This window comes from Brachionichthys hirsutus, chromosome 1 (genome assembly GCF_040956055.1).
Source record: "Brachionichthys hirsutus isolate HB-005 chromosome 1, CSIRO-AGI_Bhir_v1, whole genome shotgun sequence".
In the NCBI taxonomy this organism is placed as follows: domain Eukaryota; kingdom Metazoa; phylum Chordata; class Actinopteri; order Lophiiformes; family Brachionichthyidae; genus Brachionichthys; species Brachionichthys hirsutus.
This window is the reverse complement of record NC_090897.1, coordinates 5,519,116-5,537,456: the sequence shown is the minus strand read 5'-3', so window position 1 is coordinate 5,537,456 and position 18,341 is coordinate 5,519,116. Positions and strand designations below refer to the sequence as shown.

Below are 18,341 nucleotides of genomic sequence, written 5' to 3'. Positions count from 1 at the left end.
AAGTTTTATTGCTATTTTGTGAATATCAGTGTGAGTGAGGTTTGGGACAGCGGTGCACGAAAAAAACACCTGCTTTACATGTACTATAAACAAATTTGGTACAGTTGTTGAAGGCGACCTCAGTAACATAACAGGACACAATGAGTCACGTGAGAGTATAGTACCACAAGCATAAATCAGACAGTCGTAAATGGCTACAGCTTAAACAGCAACATCAACATGGAGCATACTGTTGGCTTTAAGTGTACCAATAAATACATTTCAAACTAAGTATGAATTATTATTTTTTTTCCCACAGGCTAAACTAAAAAACCAAATGCGTGCAAAGACCAGGCCAGTTAATTAAAGCACAAAAGAACATCTAAAACATTTGGCCAAAGGAATTTGTAAACAAAGAGGCATCGTTTCTGTTTTGTTTTAGAAGAAAATTATAGTTAAAAACTGTATTCCTATCAAATCTAACATTCAAAAGAATGAATGATAAATAAATAAAATCAGACCATCGCTCTGTGGTGTAGTTTCACATTACCATCGCCATCAAAAACTGCTCCTGTACCTGAACATTCAGGTAATCCTTAAGCTTTGACATGTTTATCTACAGATCTCTGTGACAGCAAAGCCGGCGATGCGGCTGAAAGGCACCGTGGATGGAAAGTAGGTCCATTGGATCTAGATTTGCTCCTGAATGTCAGAAACAGAATCGTCGATATAAAAGTGAGCGAGACGCTTAGCGTTAGTGGTAGGATAGACACTCGCTCCGCCTCTCGTCTGGTATCTACAGTGTTTAGAATTCAATGCTGACATGTGTCCTGCTACTGTGCAGAAAGGATGGAGGGACGTGTAGGAGTTTGTCGTTCTCTCTTTGAAATCAAAGACGTTTCAACACTCTTCCTCTCACACACACACACACACACACACGTCAGAAGCTGCACCGCCGACTCAGAGCTCATCGTGGTTCCTGGTGAGGTCTTCTCCGTAGTTTGTGGCCTGACTTCCCACAAACATGTTCCAATTTTCAAGGATCTCTTCTTTGGTCAGCATCTGGTCCTAAGAACGCAGGGAGATGCAAGATGAGCAGGACGTACTCTGACGATGGAGCGGTTTCAAATGAATCATTGCTCGTTTGATCACATCATGAACATGTTGATGTACCTTGTCCTGGTCAGACTCGTACACCAGGTGTCTGGCCTCAGCTTGGGCGTGGTCATAGTCTTGCGGCATAATCCAGTGTCGGATTTCATCCCGGTCCATTTTACCATCTTTGTTCAAATCTCGAAAGTCCGAGAACTGTTCCCTCTCGGTCTTGACCCAGTCCGGCTCAGGACCCCCATCCTCATGAGCAAACATGTCAGCTGAAAACGTGAAGAAAGTGAGAACTCTAGAGCTGCACAGTGGCCAAACCTCACATACAACAAAAAGTTATGATTCCTTCTTTAACACAGACCATTCAAACAAAATGGAGCGCATCACAGGAAAGTAATGGAGTTTGCCATCAAGAGTTACGCTGATGACACACAACTCTATTTTACTGTCTAGTTTTTTTTGTCCCCGTCTTGTGTGGAGCGAGGCACAACATTGCTGGATCTTATAAACTTACATCAAAGACACAAAATGTTACACATCATGACAAAGACAGAAGTATATATATATATATATATTTATACATCATATACAAATGTCATGCAGAGGTAACGTAGGTCCTTCAGTTGTTTCATGATTCATTTCTCATAAAATGAATCAATGTGGTTGTGTTCCTTTTCGATACATTTGTTAAACTGACCGATGTATTCGTCTTCATCCACGTGTCCGTCGCCATTCTTGTCAATGTCCTCCAGGGTTTCCTGCATTCAAATTAAGATGATAAAGTCAACTAAGTGAGACAAAGTTTTAACAACAGGAGAACTTTCACTCCGAGTAATAAAACAGAAACACGTCGCCTCAGGCAGGATGACCGGACGCCAGTCGGCTGCATGAAAGATTTGTGTGTCAAAAAAAAAAAAAACGGCAGAAGAATCAGCTTCAGCCGGTGAAGACACGCCCTGGAAGAACAATTCTTTGGCCACGTCCGGTGACATCATCAAAACGAGAGATTAATAATCAACTCTGTCAAATGGATAGTACAACTTTTATGAACGTAGCAGCATAGTGCATCGCTGCTAACATATGCCAGGCAACCGTTCCGTGGAACTACATTTATATTTAAAGATCGAGTCTTAAATGGGGCTGCGGGCTCTGTCCCACTGGACCTGTTCCAAAAAAATACAGAAATCTAAAACTCATTAATTTCCTGGTCGAGTTAAAATTTCATTTAGGAGTTATCCAAATGTAGCATTCCATCAGAAACTAGAAAACGACAATCAGAGATTGCAGACCCTCGCCTCCAATAGACTATTCGATCTTGTGAGACAGTAAACGGGGCTTCCGGATCAAAGGGGCCAAACCTGCTCTGGCTTGCTGCTCCGGAACGTACTACAAGACTCCTTCTGGACTCTTTTTCCCATCATGCCATTCGTGTCCCTCCCTCTTAAAGTGACAGTTTACAGCACAGGCACAATTCCAGATGTAAAAAATAATTCTAGAATCTGGATCCAGATCCGGATCAATGCCATTCTCGGGGAGGACCGAGCCACGGACAGAACCTTGCTTGTGTACAAATTTCAAGTCGATTGGGTTACTAGTTTTTGAATTATGCGCTCGGACAGACAAACAGACAAACAAACATACAGACAAACGCACCCAATTGCAATACCCTCGCCTCTGCTTCGGCGAGGGTAAAAACACGACATATAGAATCCTAGACCCGTTCCTGTAGCTATTTCTTAGTCAATAGTAAAACCACAAAATGTAAAATTGAGAGGCTCCTATTAGGGTTAGGGTTAGGCGGGCCTCGTCACCTTGCCCGTTTGCTCTTAAAATAGCATGTCGATAAAAAGAGCTTACCAGAACCACGATATCCTTCATATGCTCAAACTCCTCGGGGTGGAGGAAGGACGTGAACTCCTCCCTGTCGGCGGCCGAGTCGCCGTTCAGATCTGCGTTTTTAAACCTCCTCTCGTCCCGGGGAAGCATTTTCTTGAAGCTGAACTGGTCTGTTGCATCATCAAACTCCTCTGGGTTGGCTAAGAAGAGCGAAACAAATGTGTACATTTTAATAGTCAGACACGTGCTTAAAGAACAAAGAATAATTCTAATAAAAAACCCACTCCTACCGAGATAATATCCGTATGTAGCCTGCTTGTACTCGTCCCATGAAACCTTGTTGTTTTTGTTCAGATCATAATCCTTCCACACCTTTGCCACATTCTCGTACACGTAACGCTTCTGCACGCGCTTTATCCAAGCCTTGAGTTCGGCTGTGGTGATGGAGCCGTCGGAATCTCCGTCTATCCGCTCCACTATTTTCCTGTAGGGCAACAGAAAAAAAGACAAGAGCGTGATCGAGTTAGTCGCCATTTAAGTAAAGATAGATGCGATCGATCTGACTCAAATTGTGACCCGCACTCTTGAGGGAGGAGCAGGTAAATCCATTCCAGTAAAAAGAAAGAGAAAAGCTGTGGCGTATTCTTAGACCAGGGGTTGCCACGTTGTGATGTTGCAGGGATCCTCCCACTCCCACTCCCACCGGAAGGAGTTTCCCTTTAGGTTCCTGATGTGCTTCATGGTGCCAACATGTCACTCAAGCAGTGACGGGAAAACGCGTAGAACATGGAGCCAGTGGCAGCGGAGTGTCGAACAGCTGCACTCCAGCCTCATGGCCTACATATAAATATTTAATGGTTAATCTATAATTAAGATTTCGGGCTGAGCAATTAACTCTGCGTGTGGGGGGGGGATGGTGGGGTTTGCCCTCTGTGTAGTCTTGCAGGCAGGCACATCTTTCTCAGGCCCTGCTGCTCATGCTGAATTTTAATGCTCCGAACATTTGACTCCACACCTGATCGAGCCGCGGCGGTTTGGATGTCCTTACCCGAGCCGGTCCTTGCTCTCCTCCGGGCTGAGCTGGTCAAATGTTCTGGCCTCCTCTTTGCCGAGGAAGGCCTCATGGTCGTACTGGAAGCTCGTGTTGTCTTCGAGGGCCTGCCTGGCCAGCTCCGGGTCGTGATAAATGACTCGGTCTTTTCTTAACGTCGGCTTGGAGCGCACGGCGGCGGCGCAAAGGAGCGCGGCGCACACGAAGCCGAAGACGTCCATCAGTCAGGGACGGGGTGAAGCTGGCCCGAGACAGACACCACAATGAGCAGAAAAAAGCGAGAGGCTGGAGCCACTTCCGCCGACACACACACACACACACACAGCCCTCGTTTCTTCGTCTCGCCTGCGTCGGGGCGCGAACTTAAAAATGACCAGTCCTGGAAAAGGGACTCGAACCTGCGCACAGTCCACCGGCAACACCTACAGCCCATTCAGCGGGCGCTGTGCGTAAACCTGTCCCGTCTCCAGCGCAAAGCGACGCAACCAAACGGCGTGTCCTGCAGCTTCACAGGCAGCCAATCAGAGCGTTTGTTGCTGTTGCGCCCAACCCCTTCCACAGAGAGGGCCCCTGCCATTGGTCCACGGGATGTCGGTATCGCGACAGGAATTCGGGCGCCACGTCGCAAATTCATTCTTAAATTCAGGAGTTTGGGGGCGTGGCGCTGGTAGACGTTACTCTGGTGTAGAATAGAATAGAACTAGAGTAGAAAGCCTTTATTGTCATTGCTCCGAATGGCGTTTAGGTACAATATGAAATATAGATAGTTGTAGAAAAACAACAACAGGAAGTTAAAGTGATGGACAGTGCATGCAGATAGTGTGTGTTCATGTTTGGAGGATATGTGCGTGGAAAAGTGCTGTGAAGAAGAAGCCTTCCACGGGGAAGTGGAGTAAAGAATAAAGAATAGGCCGTCATGTACGGGACAAATCTCAAGAGGCCCTGGGTTCAAATCTGGGTTCAAGTCTGTCTTAATTTAATTTTAATTTAATTATACATTCTTATCTTTCGTGTGGCCCCGCTTCCGGGGTGTACCTAACCCCACCTCTCGCCCATAGGAAAAACTGGGATAGGCTCCAGCGTCACATGTGACCGACAAACTGGGCATGAAAATGAATGCATGAATGAATGAATGGATGAATACGGCTTTTAAAAAGCCGAGCTCCAGCACTGTACATGCATGTACTGTGAGGTTTGCTGCAGCTGCTCATTATAATATATTATATTATAATAGTGACGCTCTTGACTATGATATGGCAAATTCTCTCAACACCGTTGTAGTTCCATGATGTTACTTCATGACTATAGTACTTGTACTGTGATTACTTTTTACTGGTCCTGTAAACAATGAGAAAGTATTGTAAGTCCACATGGAATCAGAACTATGTTTCTACTGCATGTGACAGATATGTTAAATGTATGAACGCTTTGCTATGTTGCATTTGGGGAAACACTAAGAAGCAGTTTGTGTGGGAGGGGGCATCACATCTGTGCTAAAAGAAGTAGAAACATCACATTACTCATCTCAACATGCTGTAATGTGGAAGAGCAGACTCTGTAATCTGGAAACAACTTGCTGATGCTGCCATGCCTAATCTGACTGGCCAGGAGAAACATGCACTTTGCCATTCATCAGTAACATAATAAACCAGCACATGGCACGCTGCTGTTTTGCATGAATAGTACTCCCCATCTTATGATTATAAAGGGTCCCTGGGGCTAACTAGCCTCTTTATTCAATTAATGAATAGTTAATTTATTTAAATTAGTCCTGCCTGGTCAATTTGAATCAGTGTGTTACGCAGATATGAAGAAATATAAATGTGTTTTTCTGCAGTGAGCCTCATTCCTGAAAATGGCAGGTAAAAAAAAGAAAAGTCCATAAAACTAAATAAAAATGAAATGCGTTATTGATCATTTTGGGATATTTGACATACATCTCACATCCTTGATATCGGAGAAGAAATGATAGCAAGAAGGTCGCAGGTTCAAATCCAACTTGGGGCCTTTCTGTGAGGAGTTTGCATGTTCTCCCCGTATCTGTGTGGGTTCTCTCCGTGCTCCCCGGCTTCCTCCCACCACCAAAAACATGCACTAAATTGTCCGTAGCTGTGAGTGTGTGCGTGAATCTGTCTATGTGTGGTCCTCCAATGAACTGGCGGCTCGTCCAGGGTGTGCCTCACCTCTCGCGCGCGCAGACTGCTGGGATTGGCTACAGTAGATCCTGCAACCTTGATTTCGAATGACGCGGTTCAGAAAATGATTGCATGAATTATAGATGCTTAAGGTTCAGCCATGAAGCAAAGAAAATGACAACAACTGTTATATAAATGGATTTATTGGCTTGATAACAGATCATGGTGGAGGTGTTGGCCATCTAGCTTAGGTATCCTTTGGAAATCTTTGGGAAGAGAGGATTGATTTAAAAAAAGAATGTGGCTGAATGAACAACAATAGGCATTAAAATGTTGGAGAGAGAACGTGGAAGGGAAGAGTTCCAGCTTCCAGCATGAATATTTCACTGAGGAGTAGCGGGGGGGTGGGGGGCTGCAGCTACGGGGCTGTTCAGTTAACCATGAGATTAGACTGCAGAAGGCATTTGGTTAATGTCATTAAGAAAACCCTATGGTGGGAGACACAGAGCATTAGTGTCCCGGATATGCAGTTCTGCCCCGGCCTCTTCCTGCCCCACGCTCGTTGTCACATGATGTAATTATCAAGTCAGGATAGTTTTATGTGCAAATAAAGCTTTTTAGATAGTGTAAGCATGAATATTAGTATATATTAGCGACTGAAGTGAATTTGCTGGTAATTTGTTATCAGGAAACCTTTTTGTTGTTCCTGGTAGGAAATGTGCTCCCTTAAGAATAAATGTAGGATCATTTTTTCTAATATTAAATATTAGAAATGTGAGAAAATACAAGACCAATAGCAATTTTATTTTGAAGGGATTGAACGAACACTCCTCTGTAAATGTCGCGGATGTTGCTGGGTTTATTCCTGTGGCTGCTGTTGTCAGAGGTGAGTTTGTTTCTCAACTGTCTGACCAGTTGAGGTAAACTGAGTGTGTTTCTTTTTCAAAGCTAGCGGTCAGATGATGACAAAAAAAAAGGCCAAGTGGCTTCATCTTGCTGCTTCACATCAAACTACCTTCTCTTACATCTTTACACCAGAAGCAGAGAAGAAAACCATTTAAAACCAGACAGCGCTCAGGGCGCCGAACCCATAATGTCTTTGCACCTAAAAGCAATGTTCGTTTCTGACACCTTGATCATGGAAACCTCCTTCTGGATTACAGAATCACGTGGCATCATTATATGTGATCAAAATATGTATTTAACTGATGCAGAGTTTCTGTAAGATCGAGCTCAGTAACCTTTTAATACGTTTCAAATGTGACAACGATTTGAATCGTTTCCATTTCAGCGATAATGTTTTGTTTTTTCCATCTCACAGAAGATTTAAATGTAAACATTCTGGATCACCTGATCCAAGATATAACTTATCCGGGTCAGACTCTGATGTATGTTATATCTTTTGGGAATGTCATGGTATAATTTTAGGTCAAATAATTGTATGATCCATGAAGTTATAAAAGCAAATGTCTTGGAATTGCCACTATCCATTTAGCAAAAGTCTTAATGCAGCTGATCATCTGGATCAATGAAATCTATGGATTCTTGCTTGGGTTATAGCACCTCTCTAATAAAATAGAGTTTCTCTAACCTTTTTTTTAAATGTTTTTTTAATCTGCTGGTTGAAAAAAAAAACATAATTTGAATGTTTCTTTTTTGGATTGTTGTAAATTATAAAAGGCATTTCCTTCCACTCATATTTCATAGAATGATGATACAATCATTTCTAGATAAATTGAGAACTGACTGACTGTTTGATAATCCAAATGAATATTGATCTGCGCTTGTTTTGGCTTTAACACATTATTTTGAGACAAACGTTGATTGCACAATTTAATGGTTAAAGGATAATAAGACCAGTGTTTAGACTGGTTCCTTCTTATCTGCCTCCAGGATCCAGCAGGATTTGTCGCTTCTCTTCAGTCTCTGGATACATGAATGAATATAGTATATGAATACTCCTATATTGTTGGTACTTTATATTAGTTTATGCTCTCAATGTCATTTGAAATGTACTTTTAGATGCTCCATTAAAAATACTAAGCAACATTTCCAGATGACTGGCTGACCAAAACCAATTAAGTTTTATTGATTAGAACCATGTGCTGATTTAACCAGTGCAGACCTCGAGTGCGTCGGCTTTGTAGGACAGCCCATTTATTGCTGCTGTGACCTTTGAATCTACAAAGCTATTATTTCTTAATTTACTCCTCTGCTTTATTTTCTTCAGGCACCATAATTCCTTCATTTTTTGTAACAAACCATCACCGCCGTTGGGTATTGTGGGCCGTTTTATTCCAGGGATTTCCTGGCACTGTTTTTTATTAATATGAGTTCTGTGTCGCATTTTCTACAACAGTTTTCCATCTGCTTTTGGGTTGGTGGAGGAGTTGAAGTAAAATATTGAACTCAGTGATCAATAACTGGGAATATAGAGTCTCTCATCATGCAATTACGCTTCACAATTTTCCTCTCCCTTGTGAATTTTCATAGTTATAATAACTCACCGCCTCTACTATTCTGGTTAGATTATTAAACTTTTCATTGCTGCCACATAGGAGAAAAGAAACCTTTGCTCTGTTTAATGACAATTGTAAAGCGGAGGCAATCATGGGATGCTTCCCATGACATTTTCCCGGTCCTGTCCGCTCCACTTATCTTAGACTAATGGCCGTGCCAGGCCGCTATCGAGATGAAGCGTTTTCCCCGAGTCATTACGTCTGTCACTGGGGCCATTTCCATGTTGAAAAATCTGAAACAATAAACGACGCCAGAGCCTTTAATAACTGTGAAGGAATCATATTTGGAAAATTGCATTGAAGCAATAACCTTTTCTCCCTGTAATTAGATGACAGAGAGGTCCTGGTTTTAATTAAATCAGCAATTTATAGTCGCAGAGCCATACCTCAGTGTGCTGATTACTATAGGAGGGATCACAGAACAGCATTGCCTCAATTTGAACAGATCTGATCTAGTAATTACTGTGTTATATGGCAAAGGCCGTAGCAAGTCTCAGACTCCAAACTCTGCCCTGCATGCTCCGTGAAGCATGGCCCTTCCCATCGTTACTCAAGCTGCAAATGTGTGGCAGGCATTTGTCTGTCTGAATAGGTCTTCAAAGACGGCCGTCAACAGAGGACATAATGTCTGAGGAGGCATATTAAGGTGGAATTGTGAATGTAAGGCCCCCTGTGTGTGCCAGAGGGGATTTGTTTGGCTGCAGCATCATTTTATGCTGCACCTTAATTGATCCCATTGGTCACTGTTAAACGTTAACATTTGCATGAGGGGGGAGGGGTTAAGGATGCTGTTTTAGGGCTCTGTTAATAAACATGGCAATTTACTGGCAATTTATGTCCCGACAGGTCGTAATGGAAACCACGGAGAGACGATTAGCTGGAGCTGCTGCAGCAGGCCGTCTGGGGACCGTCATCGTGAGATTGCAGGGGCCGCTGTTTGTTGTGGGAGTTGGCACTCTCTGCCTTTCTGCGTCCATCCGCATGATTGGCATCAATGGTCCAATTTTAGGGAAAATACAGCAAATTCTTGTTTTCTCTTTTGGGGATATGACATTTTTCACATTACACAGACGTGGATCTACAGGTGATCGGTGCAAGCGCGTGGCAGGCCCCTTGACACATCATTAGTGACATCAAGCAGATGCTTGTGCTCTGTGCTGCTAATTTCATTAGCTTCTTCTGCTAACTATAAAACAGTTACAATGTGGACAAGGCTTGTTTTGCATGTAATGATTGCACAGGCAGAGATTTTGAACGCCTTGTGTGATAATCAGTGTTTTAATATCTCTTTCCTCTACATCTATGTTGATTTTTATGGATACAACATATACATTTTTTTCTTAAACAACGAATATGACATGCAAGGCCATGGCAATACTGTAACGTTTAATGAGCGCATCATAGGAGGATTGATACATTTAAGATTGAACAGGATCCGCTCACACCTGGTAGAGATCAGACCCGCAGTGCATTCACGATCCTCAAAGAATCCCAATCATAGAAATGCAAATCCCAGAGGCCTAATGAGAGAATGGGGCTAATTAATCCCAGAGGACAGCTCAAATTGGAGAGAGGGGCTCTTCACCCCCCCCCCCCCCCCCCACCCGAGATCTTCCCTCCATAAAGGTCATTTCTCAATAAGAGAACAATGCATGTGTTGCCTTACCGAAGACTTCTTCCCTCTAAACATCCCATTTGATCTCCTCTCTTCAATCAGGATAACTATATGTCCACTGAGACCCTGAAACACACTGAGACATTAAGTGCTAATACTAAACACTCTCCCTGGGCTGCGAATCATCCATAGATCTGTGACAAAGGGCCCTCAGAGGCCGTGGAGTCTGGTGCTAAATGACTGCCACTGGCTAAACATCATTCGTGCGCTGATGCTAGATGCTAAAGACTGTCTCTAGGCCTCGGCTGCGTGACTGTGGCCCTGTGATTTATGGGTCATCATTTGGGTGACATTTTCCTCTGGTCCAACATACTAGTCAGTTGTGATTACTATACTGTCTTTACACCTTCTTTCCTCCGTGGCATTTTTTGAGGGAAACTGAGTGCACGTGGCACAAGCGCCATTTTTCCAGCCGATGTGCTGTTGCTGCGGGCTCCTCTGTGGGAGAGAACACTCGTATACTGCTGCAAAGATCTTAATGCTTTGTGATGTAAAGAGGTTTTTCTCCGCAGTCTAATGACTATTTTTCGGAACACTGCAAAAGGAAATCAGAGAATGAAATGATGTTATAATTAAAAGACTCCAATCAGAGACTAATATTCTTCTACATAATATCAGCACTTCCTCTGAACTTCATCTTTTCCTAGCTGCCGTCCGTCAACAACAACTCTGTCGTCTGACTTGATTCTCCGCTCCCTCACCCAGCAGTGGAGGGTGGTGGAGCTGTTTTGGCGACAGAGTGTGTGTCTTCCCCTGAGCTGCAGCGAGGCTCCTGTCCCCTTCTCTCCCTGCAGCTGGAGCTACCACAGCCAGATGCTACATACCTCCACCACCCTCGGTCCCCCCTCTCTCTCTTCCAGGAGGATGGTGCCCAGAGAGGAGGATGACAAACGCCTCTGCCTCCTCTTACTGACGGATTTGGACGACCTGACTCCAGGCCCACACTGTTCCAACCGCCAGCACAAGATGTTGACTTAATGGAAAGGGGTTGGCTGTGGATGGGCCCATATGTGTTTGTACTGGGAAAATATGGCAGGGTGGTGTGTCTGTGTGTCTGTGTATTTGCTGGGATGGTGTGTGTCTGTGTGTGTGTCTTCACCTAGCCCAGACTGCCTACATCCATCATGCCATGGCACTCTGGCAGAGAGTGGGACTCAGACAGCTTCACTAATGCACGGTCAGTTAAATTGCCTGTTAAATTGTCCTGGTCCATAGCTATCTTAGGTGTAGATAAAAACACTGCACTTAAAGGCAGAAATTGTCAAGTAAATGCCAGCCCCCCCTCCGTGCATAGAGCGAGAGATAGAGGGAGGGAGCGACGGAGGGAGAGAGAACCTCTAAGGGAAAGGCATCAGCAATATGAGACAAAATTCTGCAGCACACCCACATGTAGATTATTGCGTGTCTGTTGTGGATGTCACAACTTTTGCCGCATTTAAGAGCTATACCCCAAAATATATTATTAATAATTATATTTATGCTGTGTATACTTTAACCTGCAGTGGATATCCAAATGTATAATATAACTTTTCACTTTCAAAGATTCACGGAATGAACAGAGTCGTCACTATGAGCTCAAAGCCAGACCTGATCAATGGGCTAAATTATGCACGAGTAGCAGAACCGTAAATCCTCTTCATCAAGTGTCACTGTGACACTTTAATGATTAAAACATAGGCTTAATCCCAATACATTTGACATTTCACTCCATGCAACGAGATGGAAAATTAAGTGTCTTATTTTTCACACTACTGGGATTTTGCATTTAATTTCTTGAATGGTCCCGGAGCAGAATACTAGAGAGGGATGCTCCTCTGTAACCAGCGAATCAATGATGAGGTAGTTACCTACAGTCTCTGAAAACTGCAATCAATAAGGAACAAGCATTTATGATCTTGATTGGAAAATTTAGCTATTCTCTCCACCGTATTACTGACTACTAAGAATGACAAAATTATAATCCAATAACATTTTACTTTATGACCTTTGATTCTAGCTCTGACTGAGATTTGACCTTCATGTGGACTCAGATTATTTTAATAACAGTAATAATTTCCTATTTAATTAAATAATGTGTCAGTTGTTGAATGCAACATGCATTGTGTGAATTCACAGCAGTATATTAGACTTTTGGTAAGTAGATGCGTGGACGTCGCCTGTCAACTTTAACTCAGTAGGAAAGGTCAATTCTGTGACATGCTACGGGACAAGATGCATTCATTACATGCACTACTGAACAAAATGACAGATGAACATCAATATGCATCAGTGGCTTTTGAACAGTGCTCAGATTAAAGAATTCTAGGTGTTCAAAGAAAAACTGATACATAATCAGAAGATGTGTGATAAGGAGACTGAATGAAGTGAAAAAAAATGTAGTCAGTGCTCCAACCTGAAATCCCCCAATTCATGTGATGCTCAACTTTTGTATTTCCAAATGAATACTATGTAAAAGTTTTCAATGTATTCGTATATGCAGTCGACTCTAACTGAGAAAGGTCATCGATCAGCTGAATGTCGAGCAGCCAGGTCACGTTTGTTCATCAAGGTGAAAATCACCCCAAAAACATGTTTCTGCATTAAATCCTTCAACACCTTTACGCAGAGGTTTGTGGATCTCAAATTGGCCACTAGGGGGCAGAAAAGCTCCACAAGTGGCGATGATAGGATTTCGTGATGCATGTGAGAGAAAACGCTGCAGCACATCGGCCAAGTTTTCCTTCTGGAATCTGATTCAGACTTAGCCTCTATGTTTGTTGTATAATTATTATTATTAACGCATCCTGCGATATGCTTCTAGAAAAATGCTGCTGATGTGCTCGTCCAATCACAGTGATCCACTTTTGTCTGACTCTATGATCTGTTTTCAGGTCTGCCATTTGTTAAGGGAGATGTGATGAGGTCGTGAGGCCAAAGCGCGACCTCCTCCCAGACCCTCTCCAGCGGTGGAGGGGGGCTAAACGTCTGCCCATATGCTTGCCCATCTGATGCGGGCAAAATCTTAACTTTCACAATGCAAGTTAAAACGAGGGGGGTTGTAAATGTTAATGTTTGATCTCACAGGAATCATTGAAAGGCGTTCAGGGATATTTTAATGCTGGAATAGATTTAATCTAACATCATTCTCGTATGTTTGGATTAATAATCAGGTTTACTCGCTGCGTTAATATATTGTGCCGAAACCCATATGTGTGATCGATATATTATATCAGCGTCAAATAGAAATCATCTGTAACGTCTGATGGCCTTTTACGCGACCGTTCAACCACAATGGTTCGCGTGTGCTCCAGTGCGCACGCATCACCCTAATGCGGGGTGACCGTGCAGGGGCTGCATGGCTCCTGCGTCAAAACGCCAGCGCTGTCTTTAGATCAATACATGACAACGGAATATGCAAACAAGGCACGGAGGGAGAACGTCCCTCTGATCCTAAACGAGGAGTTTGTTCCAAAGTGGGAACTGCACCTATTCTGTCTTCACCTGCCTTGTTGTGCATTTTCTCTATGTTTCGTGTTGTGATGCATCATAGGAACTATTTACTGATGATTTTTATCCACAGATAAGCGACTGTGCGCTTCTTCATCTTTTTGAGAACCAGCGCAGGAGGAGAGTTGCATCTGTTAGGGTCCAATGTTAGTCTTAATTACTGGCCTCCATGTTCTCCATGGCCCTCAACCGTCTTTAATTAAAACCTTGATTAGGGGGGGGGGGGGGGTCTCAGCCGCTGCCCCTGTGCCATAAAGCGCAGAGCGCGCTGCCCGTCCATCTCAAAGCGCAGCAGAAAAAGGGCTGTTAATTACGATGGTAATTACGTGTCTAATTACGGTTCGGTTGTGATTAGATTTAGAAATGTTTCCTCGTCTATACAGAGGCTTTATGTACCCAGGATGTAGGTTTAACACCGTATTGGCTGAAATCTAATGCGCGTCCACAGCGGGGTGCTGCGGGATTAGTAGAATAAGATCAATAGCTCTGACCCGAAGCACATCTGGATTTTTGTAAAGTAGAGATCCTCCGTCTATAAAGTTCTTGTGGAGTAAGACACAAACACGTTGTCAAACACACGCCTCATGCTTTTCGTTCTTGTTTTCTTTCGTCTGTGCTACTTTCTCTGAATCCTTCCTTTTGGAGTTTGTCAGACTCCGGTGAGCTGCAGTCTTTAAAAACACCGAAGAGGTCAATTTATGTCACCTTTTAACGACGCTCGTTTACACGACCTCTCCGAGCCTGTCGATTAATAACTAAATCATATTTTCAGTGTTAAAAAAAAGGGGGAGAAATCAATAATGTATCGCGATATAATCTGCAGAATTGCATATTATCACTTTAAGATTCGCCACATTATGACGCCAATGGTCTGAAAGGCATTATGAGAGCGCGTGGGCGCGCACGCGTCACGCTTTATATTCAGGACAGAGAAACTTGCACATTACAATCAGTTCAATTATTCTCAAAATATTTACTGCAGGATAGAAAGTGTCATCCAGACACAGAGAAGGAGCGGAAGCGATGTCTTGCCGCACTGCGCGTCCATTTTCCAGACGGTTTGTCGTCGTTATTGCCTGATTTAGTGCGTGTTGTTCTACACTGCCGGGGAGTGCACGTTATGTGTGCCGCTGCATCAATTCATACATATCACACAGATCTGTGTTGAGTTTGTCACGTTTGCTGTTTTGTGTTCAGATTATAGCTACAAGCTTGTTTGTAGGTCTGTCTGAACTTGTCTGACCTTTAAAGGACCAGTCCAGGTGATAATATCAGTGAATTACTTCTCTACAAATGTCATCCCATCACTGTCGGTGACCGCGTTGTGACGCACGCATCTTATTATTATCATCATCGTGTATAATTAGGATTTTAATTAATATTCATCAGAGTGAGTAACGTATATCAACGTCATTTGAACCAAAGTTTGATTTATTTATCCCCGCAAAAAAATGCCGAGTCTTTCTAGTAAACTGTTGAAGCATCTTGAGTGATCATAATCCACAAAGTAAATTAATTACATTATAGATATGGATTATAATGAGTCTTGCCAAAACATATGGATTAAACGTAAAGTCGTCGAAATCCCAGAATGTCTTTCAAGCATAAGGTTCTCCAGCCCAGCGTCAGCCCTGCCCTGGGGATTATGTATCATGTCCATGTCTACCACACCGCGTGTTGGGTATATCACACACCATGAATTACGCAGAAGAATGCACAACCTCTGCGCTCGTTGTTCACAAAAAGCAGTCGGATCACTGCCGAAATCCTTAAAAACAGATTCGTATTCGTGTGATTACTGCCTTCTTTCTAATTATATGGGGGTATTTATATATGCTGAGATTCTATAATGAGTTTGGTTTTGTTACTCAGGTAAAACGTAATAAGTAAAAAAAAACAAAACAATTCAGATATTCCCAACTGCACTAAAATGTGCGTCAACGCAAAGCGCCAGATCGAGTATTTGGCTACACAAATCATAGGTGTTATAGATTCAATCCTCTTTGGTGGTGCCGAATCCAGGTCAACACCCTTTAGCTGATGCGTAATTTACCTCGCCGTGCGTAATTAGCTGCAATGCCGCCAGACCCCGGTATATGAGTAACTCTTTATTTTGAGCGATGCAATACGTTTTCATTAAACGTTATTAAAGCGCGGGGAGTGACGAACTCTCATTTGTCTTGTCAGGACATCTGACAGCCTCGTTAGCTCCCATTTTCCCCTGTCAGCTCACAGCGCGCACGGACACTGACTTCAGCCACTCTTGGCAAGCGAGCGATAAATGCGCCTGCTCAGCCCTGCATGCGCCAAAGCAGCATTATTGTTGTCAGCTTGAAGCAGCAGAATCAATCACCACAAGTCTGCGTGACGCGTGTCAGTCTTGCGTTTTTACGTTTAAAATCCAACCCACTGTCATTCCTTAATCTAATTTAAAGGGTCGTGGATTTGAGACATCCTAACAGTCTCACTCGGCGGACTGGCCATGTGCACCACTGCCGACGCAGCCCGGATTAAGGCTTCCCTATAGCAGATTGGAAGTGTCGCAGATTATGTTTTGAATAGAGCCATTTGTGCGCAAATTGATGATCATGTTATTTCATTTATTTATGTTTTTAAAGGGGAGCGTGAAGAACTCTTAATGCCATGAGAGCTTTCCGCTCGCTGCTCTTTCAGCTGCAGTTGTAGATCGAAGTCAGACTTGTCACGTCGAGCCAAAGTGAACTCCTAACATCCAGGACGTGCCTGTCTATTCCGGACAAATTGCATCCAATCACCCCAGGGGAATTCGGCTAATGTCTCGGTCCAGGGCCGGGGACCAGGGAGAGAAACTCTAATATACACACAGAGCGTGTAGAGGGCTTATTAAAACATTTCACAGAGGAGAGAGACAAAGACAAACACAGAGAGAAAGCGAAGGAGAGAGAGAGAGAGAGAGAGAGGGAGAGAGCGGGGGGGGGGGAGGGCGGGGGGCGTCGATGTGCGTAATGTTATGTGGTAATTATCATATATTGTCTGCGAACATTTCTTAAATGCATGGAAAGTATCCGATGTCCAATCTAAACACCTCTGCAGGCCACACGCCTGCTGCTATCAGCAGGAGCAGGCCTGTCTAGTTTACGCACTCCATGCGTGAAATCAGGTCCCCCCACTTATCTGACTTTAAAATCTTGACACTTGTTTATTTTTGACACGAACGAACTCCGTTGATAATTAAAAGCTGTTACTTTATTAGAAAGTCCCAATAAATATGAAGGCCCTTTTCAAACTGCTGCCCAAAGCATGAAGTGAGACTTACCTCCATGGTCTCCATTGCACGTTTAGTCCTGATTTAGATGAACGAGACGCTCCTTTGGAACGCAGCGTGCGCCCTCTGGTAACGGGGTCGGTCCCCTCTGTCTGCTCCGGCGGCGTGATGTTCTGCGTGGATAGAGATGGGAGGTCGATTATCACACAATTTGTTTCAGGGCTGATCAGTCAGAGGCAAAACAGAGATTATTGGCATCCCCATGGAAACCTCGCGCGGGTTTCCCACGCGGTTCTCAAGTTTGAGACATGTTGTCCACGCAGACCGGTTCACGGCGCGTATACTGGGCACACTGGTACCTTAACTGTATAAACTGAAGGCCATGCATAAGTGACTTATCCTTGAGGATTGGGATGACATGCAAATAAATTATATTTATTGTTTCCATAAATATGAAAAACAACTGTGTGTGTGTGTCAGAGAGAGAGAGAGAGAGAGAGAGAGAGAGAGAGTAGCAGCGTGGTGACGGCAGAGGGAAAACCGGCTGGACAGATTTGCGTTTACGCCTGATCTGCTTCTGGAGTGCGCGGCTGTGTGGGGAGGGAACGGGCGCACCTGGCCCGCCCGCCGCATCCCATCTCGTTTTATTGACAGCCTGATAAGCAGGGACCAAGCCGTGCGGTTTCCAGCGCGCACGTCGAGCACCCTGCTGCGTTGCACAGTATCAAGGCCTCTTAATGGCTGTTCCTCCAAATAATGACCCAAACACAGCCAGTCCTGACCGGCCCGTACCTGCGCTGCCCCGCGGTCTCTTCCTGAGATACAAGCGGCGGAGCGGTTGCCCATTTACGCATTGTCTTGTTCAAATTGACACAAACATCAGAGGCTGTGAAAGTGGATTTGAGGCTTTTAGCCATGCAGCCTTAGTGAAAAAGGGACGCAAAAGCCTCGTTGCTATTCGCTGATGACAACTTTATATAGGGAGAAACAGAAAAACGAGTCATTCACATTTAGGTGACAAACTTTAATCCTGGAGATGCGGTAAGAACCTGAGCCAAAATAACTAATAACAACAGGAGAGGTATTTCACACGTCTAGTTGGAACTTGTCTGCACCTGTTCTGCCCACACCTGTTGCAAGCGTGTAGTGTACATATTTAGAACGACAACAAACACACTTTCACTGCATCTTTAACCGCCTTTTAAGAGGGGAACGTCTCTGTTAATGTTATAAACACTTTCTTTAGCAAGTTAATGTTAAGATCTGTAAACATTTGCAGCTGTCAACCACATCCAACATGCCCACATATAAA

At 43.8% G+C, this 18,341-nt stretch overlaps 1 protein-coding gene across 1 annotated transcript; it reads right to left on the bottom strand.

Moving 5' to 3' along the window:
- rcn1 (reticulocalbin 1, EF-hand calcium binding domain) lies at positions 1-4,191 on the bottom strand. Its single transcript, XM_068738731.1, has 6 exons — positions 3,968-4,191; positions 3,210-3,403; positions 2,941-3,119; positions 1,781-1,841; positions 1,153-1,352; positions 1-1,047 (listed from the first exon to the last, which is right to left on the bottom strand). The coding sequence occupies exons 1-6, from the start codon at positions 4,189-4,191 to the stop codon at positions 940-942; spliced, it is 966 nt and encodes a 321-aa protein (XP_068594832.1). The 3' UTR covers positions 1-939.
- Positions 4,192-18,341: the final 14,150 nt, after the last annotated feature.